We start from the raw sequence: 16,177 nt of genomic DNA, 5'->3' as shown, positions 1-16,177 counted from the left end.
TCTTAATATTAAAATCTCAGAGGTACTTCATGTAAATATATTAGGTGAAAAAGTTTTCAATGACTAAAACAGTTGGGATTTGCCTGCTTTAAGAAATAAGGTCAATTTGTGAATGTTAAATGCAATTTAAGTGCAATTAATTGCAAAGTTGGGAATATTTGTTGGACCTTTTCTTTTAGGTGAACGCAGGTATGACAGCGCTGTCCCGGGTCGCGCGCGTCTGGGAGCCGCGCTGTTTCATCTCTTCCTACTTTAGGTGTTTGTCTTCCCTCAGAGCAGCTGTCCTGTGACGAGTTCTGTGTTCTCACTCGCGCCAGAACAATAACACTGAGATTATCCGGTCATGCTCAACACTTCCGCGCGTCTTTCTATTCTGTTATGCCAAGAATCATTCGTGTTCCATTAAGGGGATAGTTAATCGAAAGATGAAAATTATGTCATTATAACTCCCCCCTCATGTCATTCCAAACTCGTAAGACCTCCGTTCACCTTCGGAACCCCTTTTTAGGGTATTTTAAATTTAGGCCGAGAGCTTTCTGTCCCTCCATTGAAGCTGTGTGTACGGTATACTGTCCATGTCCAGAAAGGTAATAAAAACATCATCAAAGTAGTCCATGTGACATCAGAGCGATAGTTTTGGGTGAACTATCCCTTTAAGATATTTAGTGAATTTCCTAGTGTTAATATATACTTAATTTTTCATGATTAATATGCATTATTAACAACTTAATTTGGACAACTGTAAAGGCAGTTTTTTTTTTTTTTTTGCAACACAGATTTCTGATTTTCAAAAAGTTGCATCTCAGCCAAATAGTTTCTTCCTAACAAACCATACATCAATGGAAAGCTTATTTATTCAGAATGGGAAGCTGTGAATCTCGACAAAACAAACGAACAAAGTTTTATTTTTTTGCTTAAACTTCATAAAGTTTAAGCAAAAAAATAAAATCATAATAATAATTATATATTTATTTAAATAATTAGTTTTAGTAAACAAAATTAGATCAAAATAAAATACAGATTAAGTTAAATATATGAGTACACTAAAACTTTGATTAAAATAAATGAAACATAAGGCTAGGATAAACACGTTTTGATTAAAATAAATGATTAAGAAATAATAAAAGTAAACTAAAAAGTGAAAAACTAAATTATACAAGGTATATAAAAATGAAATAAAAAAAATAAATTCAAATATATATGAGTAAACCTATATAAAATAGACTAAAATATAAGTGAACTATAAAAAACTGATACAAAAATTCTGTATAAAATTTTTAAATGATTAAATTATGAGTAAAGTATACAAGAAAAGAATAATCTGAACAAAAAATATTTTAATAAGTGGACTAACAGTACGGTACTGAAGTGAGTTAAAAAAGAAAAACAGAAACGAAATATATTCCAAATAATATTTTACATTGGTATGATTTTAAATTTAAAACGATGAGGGTCTTATACTTTAACTGTTTAGATAGCTGCTAACCTGAGGGTCCCTCGCATGAGGATGATTGTTGATGACAGTTACATGTTCTGTCTATCAGACTTTATATGTTCACTTTCACCGGACGGTGAAGGATAAGATGTCCAAGAGTCTCAGGAACGTTATTAACCCATTGGATGCCATTGAGAAGTTCAGTGTGGATGGTTTGAGATAGAGACGAGTCAAAATCGTAATGAATTCTTGAACCTTACCATGATTTAATGCAGTAAAATATAATGATGGTGTTGGGGTTGCACAGACATCGAAGCAGGCAGTGATTTAAGGTCACACGCTTTACAATGCACAACAAACTGACATGATTTCTTTAATGAGAAACACACGAAAACTGAAAAATGTACAAATCGAAATAAAATAAACAAGGTTGCAATATTCTTATACTCTCCCTTTACTTTTTTTTTTACATCATAAACTCTTCCATGGTTCACCTCGGAATTAATCCTTTCAGAAAACAACGACTCTACTTCAGACTCAGAGAGAATCCTCTAACGTGGACTAAACTAGTCTTCATCACTGGTGAAATGCATTCAGACGCTCTCAGAAATATGAGTTGGTGTTCTGTCCCGGTTGAGTACCTAGAGAAACAAAAAACGCCATTTCAATAAAGAAAACGACACATTTTTACTTTCTTTGCATTGATCAAGAACAGCACTAAGAAAGAAAACTTTAAATATAAAAAATTGAATATAAAAAGAATGAATTTAAATAAAACACTGGGGTTTTCCTAGTCGACTCGACTGGTGGATTAAACGACTACTAGTTGCATGTTTTTATGAATTTTATTTCCACAATGCACTGAATTGCAAAATCCAGTCATGAGAACAGATTTTTCTATATATGTAATGTCAGAATTTAAAATTTTTTGAATGAATAAAACGAATCAGGAGTCTGTGAACATTAAACTACAAAAAAATATTTAAATATAAATCCTGCAAGTTCTGCTTGTCTCTGAGCAAATTAAGCCACAGTATTTCCAAAACATTAACATATAATATATAAACATACGTTAACTCCAGAGCTGCTCTGAGAATCACTTCATAAGCATTTGATAGTTTAATTTCGTATCATATACTCACACAAACTTAAAAGGTCCTCTCAGCAACTCGTCATAATAAAAGTTAAGTTTAACTTGATGAAACTGTGACAGAAATATATAACTTTTGAACAACAATGTATTTCTTAATACTACTACTACTACTAATAAAATGGGTATTAAACATTTTTTTTTTAAAGAAGTACAGGTGCATCTCAAATTAGAATGTCGTGGAAAAGTTTATTTCAGTAATTCAACTCAAATTGTGAAACTAGTGTATTAAATAAATTCAAAGCACACAGACTGAAGTACTTTAAGTCTTTGGTTCTTTTAATTGTGATGATTTTGGCTCATATTTAACAAAATCCCACCAATTCACAACCTCAACAAATCAGAATACTTCATTAGACCAATTAAAAAAAAAATTTTTTAGTGAATTGTTGGCCTTCTGGAAAGTATGTTCATTTACTGTACATGAACTCAATACTTGGTAGAGGCTCCTTTTGCTTTAATTACTGCCTGAATTCGGCGTGTCATGGAGGTGATCAGTTTGTGGCACTGCTGAGGAGGTCTGGAAGCCCAGGTTTCTTTGAGAGTGGCCTTCAGCTCATCTGTATTGTTTGGTCTGTTGTTTCTCATTTTCCTCTTGACAATAGCCCATAGATTCTCTCTGGGGTTCAGGTCTGGTGAGTTTGCTGGCCAGTCAAGCACACCAACACCATGGTCATTTAACCAACTTTTGGTGCTTTTGGCAGTGTGGGCAGGTGCCAAATCCTGCTGGAAAATGAAATCCGCATCTTCAAAAAGCTGGTCAGCAGAAGGAAGCATGAAGTGCTCCTAAATTTCTTGGTAAACGGGAGCAGTGACTTTGGTTTTCAAAAAACACAATGGACCAACACCAGCAGATGACATTGCACCCAAATCATCACAGACTGTGGAAACTATGAGCTTCTCCACCTTTCCTCCAGACTCTAGGAGCTTGGTTTCCAAATGAAATACAAAACTTGCTCTCATCTGAAAAGAGGACTTTGGACCACTGGGTAACAGTCCAGTTCTTCTTCTCCTCAGCCCAGGTGAGACGCCTCTGATGTTGTCCGTGGTTCAGTAAATCTCTTGACTCTTCTGTGTGTGGTGGCTCTTAATGCCTTGACCCCAGCCTCAATCCATGCCTTGTGAAGTTCACTCAAATTCTTGAATCGATTTTGCTTGACAATCCTCAAACGGCTGTGGTTCTCTGGTTGGTTGTGCATCTTTTTCTTCCACACTTTTTCCTTCCACTCAACTTTCTGTTAACATGCTTGGATACAGCACTCTGTGAACAGACAGCTTCTTTGGCAATGAATGTTTGCGTCTTCCCCTCCTTGTGAAGGGAGTCAATGATTGTCTTCTGGACAACTGTCAGATCAGCAGTCTTCCCCATGATTGTGTAGCCTAGTGAACCAAACTGAGAGACCACTTTGAAGGCTCAGGAAACCTTTGCAGGTGTTTTGAGTTGATTAGCTGATTGGCATGTCAAAATATTCTAATTTGTTGAGAAAGTGAATTGTTGGGTTTTTGTTCAATATGAGCCAAAATCATCACAATTAAAAGAACCAAAGACTTAAACTACTTCAGTCTGTGTGCACTGAATTTATTTAATAGACGAGTTTCACAATTTGAGTTGAATTACTGAAATAAATGAACTTTTCCACAACATTCTAATTTATTGAGATGCACCTGTATATACACACAATTTTAACAGCACACCTGTTGTGCACCACTTTGTTTGCCAAAAAATATAAGGGTGTAATTTTCATTGGATTACAAGAAGAACTGAATTAAATTTGTATTCCTTCATTTGATTACCAGGAAAAACTAATTTCAAATGACAAACAAAAATGAAAGCATATTTCAAGTTGTCTCCACCAGAAAACAATGCCAGTGCAGTCGCACGTTAACAGCTTTCACTCAAACACTTGGATATGTGCCTAATACTGTAGCACACATTTATCTAGCTTAATGTTAGATTGAGCAGCTGTGTCAAGTTGCTACTAAGATATTTCACTAACAAATGATAAGCCAAATTTGACTAACATTTAGTAGACTATAAGGGGACAGACCCGCAAGAAATAAGGATTCATGTTAATATGGTCCAATCTCCTGTCATGAGCATTTGAAAACTGTTGGAGGTTTGAAACTAGTAATGTAATGTAATGTAAATATTGAAGCATACTTGAGAGCTGCTGCTGGAGCTGTCTGACCAGTGCTGCGGTCTGCTGCTGCTGCTGGGTCTGCTGCATGCCTTGCCGAGGGAACTGAGACAAAATACAGAAGAAAATATTCAGAATGTACAGAAAGTAAAGCAAAAATCCACAGAAGTCTTTAGAACTAGGGCTGTGACAGTGAAGCAATGCATCGCGATTTGAGAAATGATTATGCATCAATTCAAAGATTTTCTAAATGCATGGCGATTCTCTCTTGAATTGATTTTGATCTTAGTTTTTAACAGATGACACTGCGTGTTTCAGAAACAGCTGCACTCTGCTTGCTTCCGATGGCTTCCATTTACTAATTTCCTCACCCATTTGTGTTTCAGTACAAGGTGCATTTTAAAAGTACGTAGTCTCACCATGGGCTGCATCCCCAGGGCCTGAGCGGGAGGCTGGGCTGCTGCCACCTGCTGCTGTTGAACCTGCTGCTGCTGAACCTGCTGCTGCTGCTGTTGATGCTGTTGAACCTGCTGCTGCTGAACCTGCTGCTGCTGCTGCTGTTGATGCTGCTGCTGTTGCACTTGTTGCTGGACCTGCTGCTGTTGCGCCTGCTGCTGCACCTGCTGCTGTAAGACAAACACACAAATACAATAACATTACAGGTGAATCAGTGAAATCTAGGCATTATGTGAAATGTGCAGTATCCCACAATGAAGGGATGGGGGATTATAAATCTAAAATCAAAACCTCGATTGATTGAACACTTCACCTCGATTACGATGATTGGTTTTGTTTTGCTTTTTCGGTCATCATAGTTCATTAAAGGTTCGCACTGTAAATACTCAACTATTAAGGGTGTGATTTTATTTTCTCTAGATAATTTTTTCTTAAAATAACTGAAGGAAACCAAGTATTTATGGTTATTTGTTGAATATTTCAAACAATTAAAAACAAAGCTTGCTTGAAATTAAGATGTCTTATGATAAAAAGTCGCAGCAAAAAACACAAGCGCAGAGCGGTCATACACAAACGTGTAGCGCTGAATACACAGGTACGTTTTTAACCCTCTGGAGTCTAAGGGTATTTTTGGGGCCTGGAGAAGTTTTGTCATGCCCTAACATTTGTGCTTTTTTCAGTTTCTTATAAATATCTAAATGGGTAAAGACTAATCTCACTGTAATCAGCACAAACTGGGCTGTAATAATATGTGAAATGCTTGTATGTACATGATTGTGTTTTTGAGAAAAAAATATTATGCGTGGTTAGTGAAAAACTAAAAATGTTAAAACGCTTGAATAAGGCAAAAAAACACAAAGAACAATGGTTCCCGGGATTTTTGAGAACTGGAGCTTGTAGCCTAGAATTTTTCTTTCTAAATGATGTGAAAATCATCTTGTTTACTCACTTACAGAAAACAATATATTGATTTAAATTTTCTAAGACACTTTTTGTTGGTAAAAGTCATATGCGAGTAGGCGTCAACTACCATGAATATCATTGTGATTTACACCTGAGAAGACAAAGGCCTGCATAATGAGCTGCATAATGAGCCTCTCAGTCATCTGTGCCACTGTGAGGGAGGAGTGACAATAAAGAATGTGAGAACAAAATAAATCTATATAATTTTGTAGTTCATTAAGAATATATTTAATTATCCCAAAGCATTAACAGGATTATTTAGGAAAGCATTAACAGGATTATTTAATTACGCTGGTTTCGATTTCTTTTGGATCAAACGTCCATCTCTACCACAATGCATTGGGGTGTGTGGTGTACGTACTCGATGAACTGGATGCTGTCTGATCAGCTGCTGTTGCTGCTGCTGGGCTTGTTGTTGTTGTTGTTGCTGCTGCTGCTCCATCATCTGATTGGGCCTCATGTTGGGGTGCATGCCCTGTGCTCCCATGTGACCTTGACCCAGGCTCTGCATCATTGGCGTCTGCTGCATGGACTGATGGGAAAACCTGAAACAGATGGTGAAAGTTGAGCTGACTTCAAAGTAGGGTTGTGCAGTATAACATTACTAAACGAGTATGGGGTAACACTTTAATGTGCAGTATGTATCATTGATAACTAGTGGTTAAAATGGGTCAAACTATTGGATCGAGTTGGTACTCCCACAACTCCTCGTCAGACTCCGTGTTTAGGCGGGTTGCCAGTTTGAGGACATGCAACAGTAATGAGTGCAATTGACAATAGAAGGCAACGAGCTTTATACTGTAAGTTGATTCTTTCATGTTTTTTAATAGGCTGTGTTTTCCACCAACTGGCAACCTGGCGTGTTGAAAACACTATTGGATAACAGTGTGTCCCAAAAACTTGCACTCTATGTATAACGGCACTATAAAATTCTATATGCAACACTATATGCAAATTCATTCTCTGCCAGCAGGAGGCACTTTTAGAGCGGCAGGCAGTTTTGTCTGTGACTGACCTTTGCGTGTTCTGCATTGTGTGTGCGTATCCTGCAGGAGCCTGTTGATGCACGTAGCCACTAGGCCTCTGCTGCATTTGCCTGAGAGAGTCCACCATGGCTGGGTTTGTGCCAGGATGTCCTCCCTGGAAGCCTTGGTTACCGTACGAGGAAGGAACTATTCCCCCGGGCTGAGAGGGGTGCGGCTGCATCCCCAATTGTGAGCCGTACGTGGTGTAACCCTGGGAAATATTCTGAAGAGAGATATGGGCCGTTATCTCCGGGTTTCAGTGAATGCTGAACATATCAACACTGCAAATTTGTCTATACTTGCCTGTGTGGGCTGCATCGATGGATACTGTTGATTAGGTGCCACCTGTCTTATCTGCTGTCCAAGTAAATGATTATGATTCTAGATAAGTGCAAACAGAGCGTTAAAAAACATGAATGCCTTCCATTTCTTGAAAATGATCATCCAACAGTTCTGAATTAAACATTCACAAACCACTAGGAGACAAAACATAAACAAATAAACACAGATGGTGCTTGCTCATGATCTCCATGATGGTCTACATCAGTGGTTTTCAAACTTTACTGTAGGTGCGACCCACTTTTTCAATTTTTTTCCAAAAAAGTGCTATAAAGTTGCAATTCTGTTTTATAAAATCAGAATTGTGAGATGCAAACTTAAAATAAGTTAGTTTTTTCCCCTCATAACTGGAATCACAATTATGAGTTTCGCACAATTCGGAGAAAAAAAAGGTCAAAATTATAACAAAAATTATTACAGATATAAACTGGCAATTGCAAGAAAAGAGTCAATTTCTATCCCGTATTCTGAGGAAAAAAAGTCTGAATTGTGAGATACAAAGGTTGCAATTTGATTGTTTTTTTTTATTTATTTATTGGTTTAAATGGACCACCATATCCACATATTTAAACCATTTACATGCAATCAAGTCAAGCATAATAACACTTGATGCCAAGTCTGCAGTTTTACACTATTTGGATGAAAGGGACCCCCAGTGGAGGGGAAAACTGCAGAAAATACTTAATTGTGCTAGCTCTGATTAAAACGTGGGCTGGTTTTCTTTTGCAGACCTGTCAACCCTGTTATTTTATCACCATTTGTTGTTTGCTTGTGGTATCTGAAGCAAGGTTTGGACTCGAAAAATGGTGACGCATGATGTCAGACTTCTCCAAGTCAAGTCATGAGTCCTAAAAATGTGTGGGGCCTCTGCAGTACATGTTTGCTTTAGCAATCACCACTAATTACAGGACATGTACTAAAAGGACAAAGCAGATAACTAATCAGACAACATACAAGGAAAACCATGTGTGTTTTTGGTCTGGGGTCTTGATCAGTAAAACCAGACTCACCAATCTGACCTGTAGCTGCTGACGGAGAATCTGCCCCTGAGGCATGTTCGGAGACGGCTTGTAGCCCATCTGGAACGGCTTGTCCATTCCCATCATGTTGACCATGCCAGGACCCTGCATGCTAGTCATGCTGTAGGGGGGACGTTGAGAAATTTTGGCCATAGGACCCCTGGGACGGAAAGTTGGCTCTAAACCTGGGCCTCCTTAGGTGAAAAATACGAAAAAACCATAAAAGACAACTAAATATATATATATATATATATATATATATATATGATGTCCAAAAAGCATATCATGATGCTAAAATGACTGAAACAACTGCTTTATGAGGTTAAACAGTCGAAGGTTAAAAGGCATGCACTGACCTGGTGGCAGAGGCTGGTTTTGGGTATACATGTTCATTGGAGCCTGGTAGCCCATCCGGAAAGGCATGTTTGACTGGCTCATGTTCATCAGATCAGGAGCCATGCCTGGCATGTACTGCATGACTGGGTTGTGCGGCTTGTACTCCTAAACCACAGGAAATTACAGGAAACTTATGACTTTATAACTCTTTAGCATTCAGCCATTGACAGAATTTTCCAGCTTTCCGTGTTTTCACTGTTATACAGCAGGAGGCGCTGTTTCATATCTTCTGAAAGAATATTCCCCTTGAACTAATATCAGGAAATGTGTCATTTAAGTGTTCAAGGGCAGAGACATTGAGGTATTTGGGTATTTGGAGAAGAGAGTTGAATACGGAGTTTAAAACATGGATGAAGAAGTAGGAACATGCAATTGCATATTTAAGAAAATGCATTTGTGAAATCATATGATCTTCAAACATATAAACATATAACAGCATATATGTGACCCTGGACCACAACACCAGAAATTGAGATTTATGGATCATCTGAATACTGAATAAATAAGCTTTCCATTGATGCATGTTTTATTAGGATAGGACAATACTTGGCCGAGATGCAACTATTTGAAATCTGGAATCTGATGGTGCAAAAATATCTAAATATTGAGAAAATCACCTTTAAAGTTGTCCAAATGAATTCTTAGCACAGCATATTATTAATAAAAAAATGACATTTTGATACATTTACGGTAGGACATTTACAAAATATCTTAATGGAACATGATCTTTACTTAATATCCTAATGATTTTTGGCATAAAATAAAAATCTATAAATTTGACCCATACAATGTATTTTTGGCTATTGCTACAAATATACCCCAGAGACTTCAGACTGCTTTTGTGCTCCAGGGACACAAATATCAAATCTCCCTAATCTTAGAGTAAAATGCTGACTCAGGAAGTGGTATAAGACTGTGAAGCTTTGGAGATTTTGATGGAAGCGATCGACTTTGATCCAGATCAATGAAGCTACAATGATTTTTTTTTTGTTTGTTTGTTTAAAATCTGATGTTCTGGTTCTCCCGTGACATATTGCACGTTCAGATATTTATACAACAACACACTTTAAGGGACACTAACATTTTGTGAAAATTATCAAAAATGCTGCTGTGGCTGGGAACTTCTTTACATTTTTATAAACACAAACAGGGAAAGACTAAAGAAGAAAAATACTTCTAAAGGATCTACATGAAATGCATTATTTCCCCTCATATGTACCTCTTGTTTATTTGCAGATGTCTGTTTCTTTTTCTTTTTCTTCTTTGCGGTTTCAGGTGCGACATTAGAGACGCTCTTCTCCGGCTTCCCAGGATCCACCTTCTTGTCCGGCTCAGGAGGCACAGGTGTGGGTGGCTCTTCCTCCTCTTGGGGCAGGTTGAGGGGTGCCAGATAGTAACTGCGCTGTTTGGGCTTTATGTGAGTGTGGTAAAGCAGGAGCCGCTGCTGCTCCTCATACTTGGTGACTTTGCGGTCGACCCGCACGGTCCCAAACCAGCCCCAGGACAGCGGAGCCGAGTGCTTCAGACCCTCAAACACGTCCCAAGGAGAGATCTTCTGCTTAGTCGACACCTGAAGACCCTGTGTGTGAGAAATCACAGTGTAAAGGTAAGCGAATGGCCTCAAGTGAAGCAGCGCTACCACACCTATGATGTGCTACGTACCTCTTTTTCGAATCCAGCAATTTTGTTGCCCTTCGTGTCAATGAGTGACCCCTGGGGCTCACAGGTGATGACATCACGAGTCTGTTTGGGAAGAGGCAGCAACTGACGCACTTTCTCCAAGCTCTCGGACTGACGGTCACCGAGCTCTTTCTGCAAGGAAAAGCATTTCCAGAAGAATAGTGAGACCCTCTTGCCTGTGCAAAGTCAATGCATTGATAAAATGTTGCTTATTACAGTTGCTGTAAGTTCAGAGGGGTTTTGTGTAGTTTTAGGCACACTACCATTTAAAAGATTTGTGGTCACAAAGATGCTTCTCTTATGCTCACTTATGACTGCATTTATTTAGCAAACATACAGTAAAAAGTCAAATATAATTGCAATTCAATATACCCGTTTTCTACAACCTGAATTCCGGAAAAGTTGGGACGTTTTTTAAATTTTAATAAAATGAAAACTAAAGGAATTTCAAATCACATGAGCCAATATTTTATTCACAATAGAACATAGATAACATAGCAAATGTTTAAACTGAGAAATTTTACACTTTTATCCACTTAATTAGCTCATTTAAAATTGAATGCCTGCTACAGGTCTCAAAAAAGTTGGCACGGGGGCAACAAATGGCTAAAAAAGCAAGCAGTTTTGAAAAGATTCAGCTGGGAGAACATCTATGATTAATTAAGTTAATTGATATCAGGTCTGTAACATGATTAGCTATAAAAGCTTTGTCTTAGAGAAGCAGAGTCTCTCAGAAGTAAAGATGGGCAGAGGCTCTCCAATCTGTGAAAGACTGCGTAAAAAAGTTGTGGAAAACTTTAAAAACAATGTTCCTCAACGTCAAATTGCAAAGGCTTTGCAAATCTCATCATCTACAGTGCATAACATCATCAAAAGATTCAGAGAAACTGGAGAAACCTCTGTGCGTAAGGGACAAGGCCGGAGACCTTTATTGGATGCCCGTGGTCTTCGGGCTCTCAGACGACACTGCATCACTCATCGGCATGATTGTGTCAATGACATTACTAAATGGGCACAGGAATACTTTCAGAAACCACTGTCGGTAAACACAATCCGCCGTGCCATCAGCAGATGCCAACTAAAGCTCTATCATGCAAAAAGGAAGCCATACGTGAACATGGTCCAGAAGCGCCGTCGTGTCCTGTGGGCCAAGGCTCATTTAAAATGGACTATTTCAAAGTGGAATAGTGTTTTATGGTCAGACGAGTCCAAATTTGACATTCTTGTTGGAAATCACGGACGCCGTGTCCTCCGGGCTAAAGAGGAGGGAGACCTTCCAGCATGTTATCAGCGTTCAGTTCAAAAGCCAGCATCTCTGATGGTATGGGGGTGCATAAGTGCATACGGTATGGGCAGCTTGCATGTTTTGGAAGGCTCTGTGAATGCTGAAAGGTATATAAAGGTTTTAGAGCAACATATGCTTCCCTCCAAACAACGTCTATTTCAGGGAAGGCCTTGTTTATTTCAGCAGGACAATGCAAAACCACATACTGCAGCTATAACAACAGCATGGCTTCGTCGTAGAAGAGTCCGGGTGCTAACCTGGCCTGCCTGCAGTCCAGATCTTTCACCTATAGAGAACATTTGGCGCATCATTAAACGAAAAATACGTCAAAGACGACCACGAACTCTTCAGCAGCTGGAAATCTATATAAGGCAAGAATGGGACCAAATTCCAACAGCAAAACTCCAGCAACTCATAGCCTCAATGCCCAGACGTCTTCAAACTGTTTTGAAAAGAAAAGGAGATGCTACACCATGGTAAACATGCCCCGTCCCAACTTTTTTGAGACCTGTAGCAGAAATCAAAATTGAAATGAGCTCATTTTGTGCATAAAATTGTAATCTTTCTCAGTTTAAACATTTGCTACGTTATCTATGTTCTATTGTGAATAAAATATTGGCTCATGTGATTTGAAAGTCTTTTAGTTTTCATTTTATTAAAATTTAAAAAACATCCCAACTTTTCCGGAATTCGGGTTGTATATGAATATATCTTAAATCTGATGCAAAGCTGAATTTTCAGCATCATTCCTCCAGTCTTCAGTGTCACTTGATCTTCAGAAATCATTTTAATATACTGATTTGCTTTGCTGAATAATATAACAGCTTTTTAGTGCCACATAAACAATAATACAAAATAAAAAAATCTAAGATTACGAGATTAAAGTCATAACATTTTGAGAATAAGGTCTTAATACTTTAAGTTATAGCAATATGAATTTAAAGTAGTGACATTTTAAGAAAACAGACGTGTCATTTTGAGAATAGCGTAATAATTTGAGAAAAAAGTCCATGTTTTGAGAATGATGTCACAGCATTGTGAAATTAAAGTTGTAACATTTTAAGAACAATGTCAAAATATTACTAAAGTCATAGCATTATGAGATTAAAATCACAGTACTTTGAGGAAACTCATAATATACTCGTTAACTTTACAGCCACCCAGTATTCACAATAAGCTTTGCACTTTAGTAAATCAAAGTCTCATCTTTCAAATTCTCTGCGCTCCTTATTGACTTGATTAAGTAAAGCCTATTCTAGCTTTCTAAGCAGAATCAGTATTGCTCGGTCTCACCCTGAGCTTCTTGACCAGGTTCATGTAGGCCCTCTTATTCTCCTCCATACTGCCCTGAGAGATGCTGGACATGTCAGCCGCCAGAGTGCCGTTGATCAACACGCTCAGCATGTCTAACACCGTAGTGAAGAGCTCACTAATGGAAAACAACAAACATCATTCAAATTAAGAGAGTATGGCAAAGGTTGATCAGAGACTGTGTCGGATCTCACTTGTTAGACTGCATGTCCACTGTGCCACTGCTGATGATGTCCAGCAGAAGCACCGCCCACTCCGTCGTCTGCTGTGTGCTGCGCTGCACCGTATCAAACATCCCTCCCACCTACAGACCACGAGACACCAAACAACAAATGAGCTCAGTGCAGTTTCACCACATCTTGGAAGGGTTGGGTTGGGTACCTTTTGAATTTTATTGTTTCGGATTCTTATAAATTCCTAGTTTAGATTCCAGTAATAATAATAAAAAATGCTTTTTGCAAACCAACAGCCAATAGAACACTCACAAGAGGGACTTTTGCCAATGCTTTTAACACAATACTACAGCAAAAACAACTAAATTTCAAATATTAAAGAGTTAAAGACAAGTAAATGGGAACAAACAAATCAATTAGCAATTGCATAAATATATAAAGAACTAGTGGTCGACCGATATATCGGCCGATATTTAGCATTTTTTAAATATCGGCATCAGCCAATACGTTTTTTCTGTTTGGCCGATGTGTTCGAGGCGGGACTTTTATTTCGACAGCACTTTTATTTTGTTCATTGTTGTCGTTAACAGTTCTGTCTAATACAGATAGAATCTGTCTAATAATTCGATAGAATGGTTAAACAAAAGAATTAAAATGTATACAAAAAGTATTATAACGATTGCTTTTATATGATTAGTAATAGAAAGGCAAACATTAAAATACTTTCTCGTTTGCCGTCAACATCAAGCAAATATGGATTTACATCATTTAAATGAATCTTTTAATGACTAATGAACATTTAATTTCACAAACTTGGCAAACTTAGTCGAATCCAGCTGTGAGATCTTGTGAAGTGTGCACGTATCCAGTATGATCGCTTGTTCTCTGCATGACTTTTGGTGCAGATTCAATGCTTTAAACATTAAATTTGTGATTTCAAATTATGCTGTGCTTCATGCATGTGACCACTGTCATATTCATGTCATTTTCACTGTGTGCTGTGTGTAAAATGAGTGTTACCTTGGATTTATTTGAAAAAATATGATTACCAATAGCCTGGCCAGCCAGACTTACATCAAGATGTTTAGTGTGGAAACTCTCCATGGACGAGGCTTACTCCGAGGGACGGGATAAACGGCTGTCTCTCAAAATCCCTCTGCACGCAATAGGATAGCGCTACAACCAATCAGAGCAACGAAGAAACTCCAAACACATCTTCCTTTTTTAAAAATGACTTAAGTGCCATTCTTTGCTCTTTTCTTAAAGAGAAACTTAACTCCAAGTCCTCCAGAGTCGCGGCCAAAGCCGATTCAAAAGATCGTTGTTCGACAGCTGCAGCCGCCATTCTTTGTTTTCAAGTGGCAGCCGTCGCAACTCTCATATGTTAAGCCCGCCCCGCCTGCTCTATACACGACGTGATTGGCCTGACCCAATCTGGGTTTTTGCTGCTAGAAGGTGTATTGAGAGTTGCTAGACTGTACTCTAGGCTGCTAAATACATTTTGCTGCCGCTAGGGTGCGTCTAGATTTCTAGGCTAGATTACCAATGCACACAAACTTAAAAAAAAATCATATTAAAATCCGAATGCAGGAATCGTTAAGCAGAACCAAAATGCACATGTCTTATCAAATTCCCGGTTCTTTGAAATATCTGAAATGGAACCAGTTTTCGATACCCAACCCCTACATCTCGGTGATTTTAACGTCATGCACACAATACAAGGAAACGAGATTGATGAGTGGCAGATCAACACAGAAACTGCACTTCTTTGGTCAGCCTGAAGGCACATGATGAATGAGAGAAAGAGATAACGGTTGCGCACCAGATTGAGTCGCAGCTTCAAGGCCTCGTGCATCATCTGCTTGGCTTTGCAGTCATCCTGGTACTGGTCCTCACGCCAGTTAGTCACAATCTGACAGGAGAGGAATACATCACATCAGGGCAAAGAGATGAGATGCATCTGACTGACAGTGACACGCTGTGTGTTGATGATGTACCTGCTGGACTTGGCTGTAGAGGGAAGTCAGGAGACCCTCTCTCTGCTCGTCTTGTCCCTTGAGACACGTCAGCACCAGAGAGAGGAAGGGTTGCTGGCTCAGGAGAGACATACTGAAAGAGAAGAGAAAATGGAGGAAATGGTCATTCTCGTTAGCACAGTCACACTTGGTAATTATTGTGAAAAGCACAAAACAAAAAGACACTTTCCCATTGAGATTGCGGGTAACAAACTTCTAGAGGTATTCAAAAGATGAATCTTGATTGATATTTAAAGTACACTTTTTTTTTTGTGTGCCTCGTTTGAATATGTATATCATACCATGTTATATTTTTTATTTATGTGTGTGATTAAGTATAGGAGTATGATTGTAAAGACGTTTATAATGTTACAAAATTTTACTTTTGAACTCATGCTTTCTGACTAAATCACAGTTCTGACAAAAATATTAGAAGTACAACTGCTTTCCAAATTGATAATAAAAAATATCGGCATATTAGAATGATTTCTGAAGGATCATGTGACTTGATCCTTACATCACAGGAATAAATTACATTTTAAAATATCTGAAAATTAAAGTTGTGGTATTTCTTATTTTTTAATCAAAAGAGATGTCTTTCAAAAACCTATAAGGTTAAATAAAAATACAGCCAGGCACAAGATTTCTAATGGTAATGAATATTTTACAATGCATTGGGTGTATGACAGCCTCTCAGAAGGCTTTTCAACATGTCAACATGTTTAGGTACATTTGAGGCATAAGACATCAGGAGAAAAGCAACCGTGTAAATGTTGCAGCAGCTTAAAAATC

At 38.2% G+C, this 16,177-nt stretch overlaps 1 protein-coding gene across 6 annotated transcripts in view; it reads right to left on the bottom strand.

The window, feature by feature from the left end:
• Positions 1–1,677: 1,677 nt before the first annotated feature.
• LOC132109392 (mediator of RNA polymerase II transcription subunit 12) overlaps positions 1,678–16,177 on the bottom strand; it is a 43,886-nt gene continuing 29,386 nt past the window's right edge. For 2 of the 6 annotated variants that reach the window (XM_059515422.1, XM_059515423.1), the window contains exons 31-44: positions 15,368–15,479; positions 15,193–15,282; positions 13,392–13,501; positions 13,180–13,315; positions 10,584–10,733; positions 10,141–10,500; positions 8,882–9,026; positions 8,517–8,719; positions 7,471–7,548; positions 7,158–7,378; positions 6,504–6,687; positions 5,143–5,349; positions 4,747–4,828; positions 1,678–2,076 (exon numbers count right to left, since the gene is read on the bottom strand). In XM_059515422.1, coding sequence (XP_059371405.1) covers positions 2,039–2,076; positions 4,747–4,828; positions 5,143–5,349; positions 6,504–6,687; positions 7,158–7,378; positions 7,471–7,548; positions 8,517–8,719; positions 8,882–9,026; positions 10,141–10,500; positions 10,584–10,733; positions 13,180–13,315; positions 13,392–13,501; positions 15,193–15,282; positions 15,368–15,479 — 2,116 coding nt within the window. In that variant the 3' untranslated portion in view covers positions 1,678–2,038. The remainder of the gene's footprint in view (positions 2,077–4,746; positions 4,829–5,142; positions 5,350–6,503; positions 6,688–7,157; positions 7,379–7,470; positions 7,549–8,516; positions 8,720–8,881; positions 9,027–10,140; positions 10,501–10,583; positions 10,734–13,179; positions 13,316–13,391; positions 13,502–15,192; positions 15,283–15,367; positions 15,480–16,177) is intronic. The other 4 variants (XM_059515426.1, XM_059515427.1, XM_059515425.1 and 1 more) reach the window with 3 other exon arrangements.

This window comes from Carassius carassius, chromosome 29 (assembly GCF_963082965.1).
Source record: "Carassius carassius chromosome 29, fCarCar2.1, whole genome shotgun sequence".
Taxonomy (NCBI): domain Eukaryota; kingdom Metazoa; phylum Chordata; class Actinopteri; order Cypriniformes; family Cyprinidae; genus Carassius; species Carassius carassius.
This window is presented reverse-complemented; position numbering and strand designations above follow the sequence as displayed.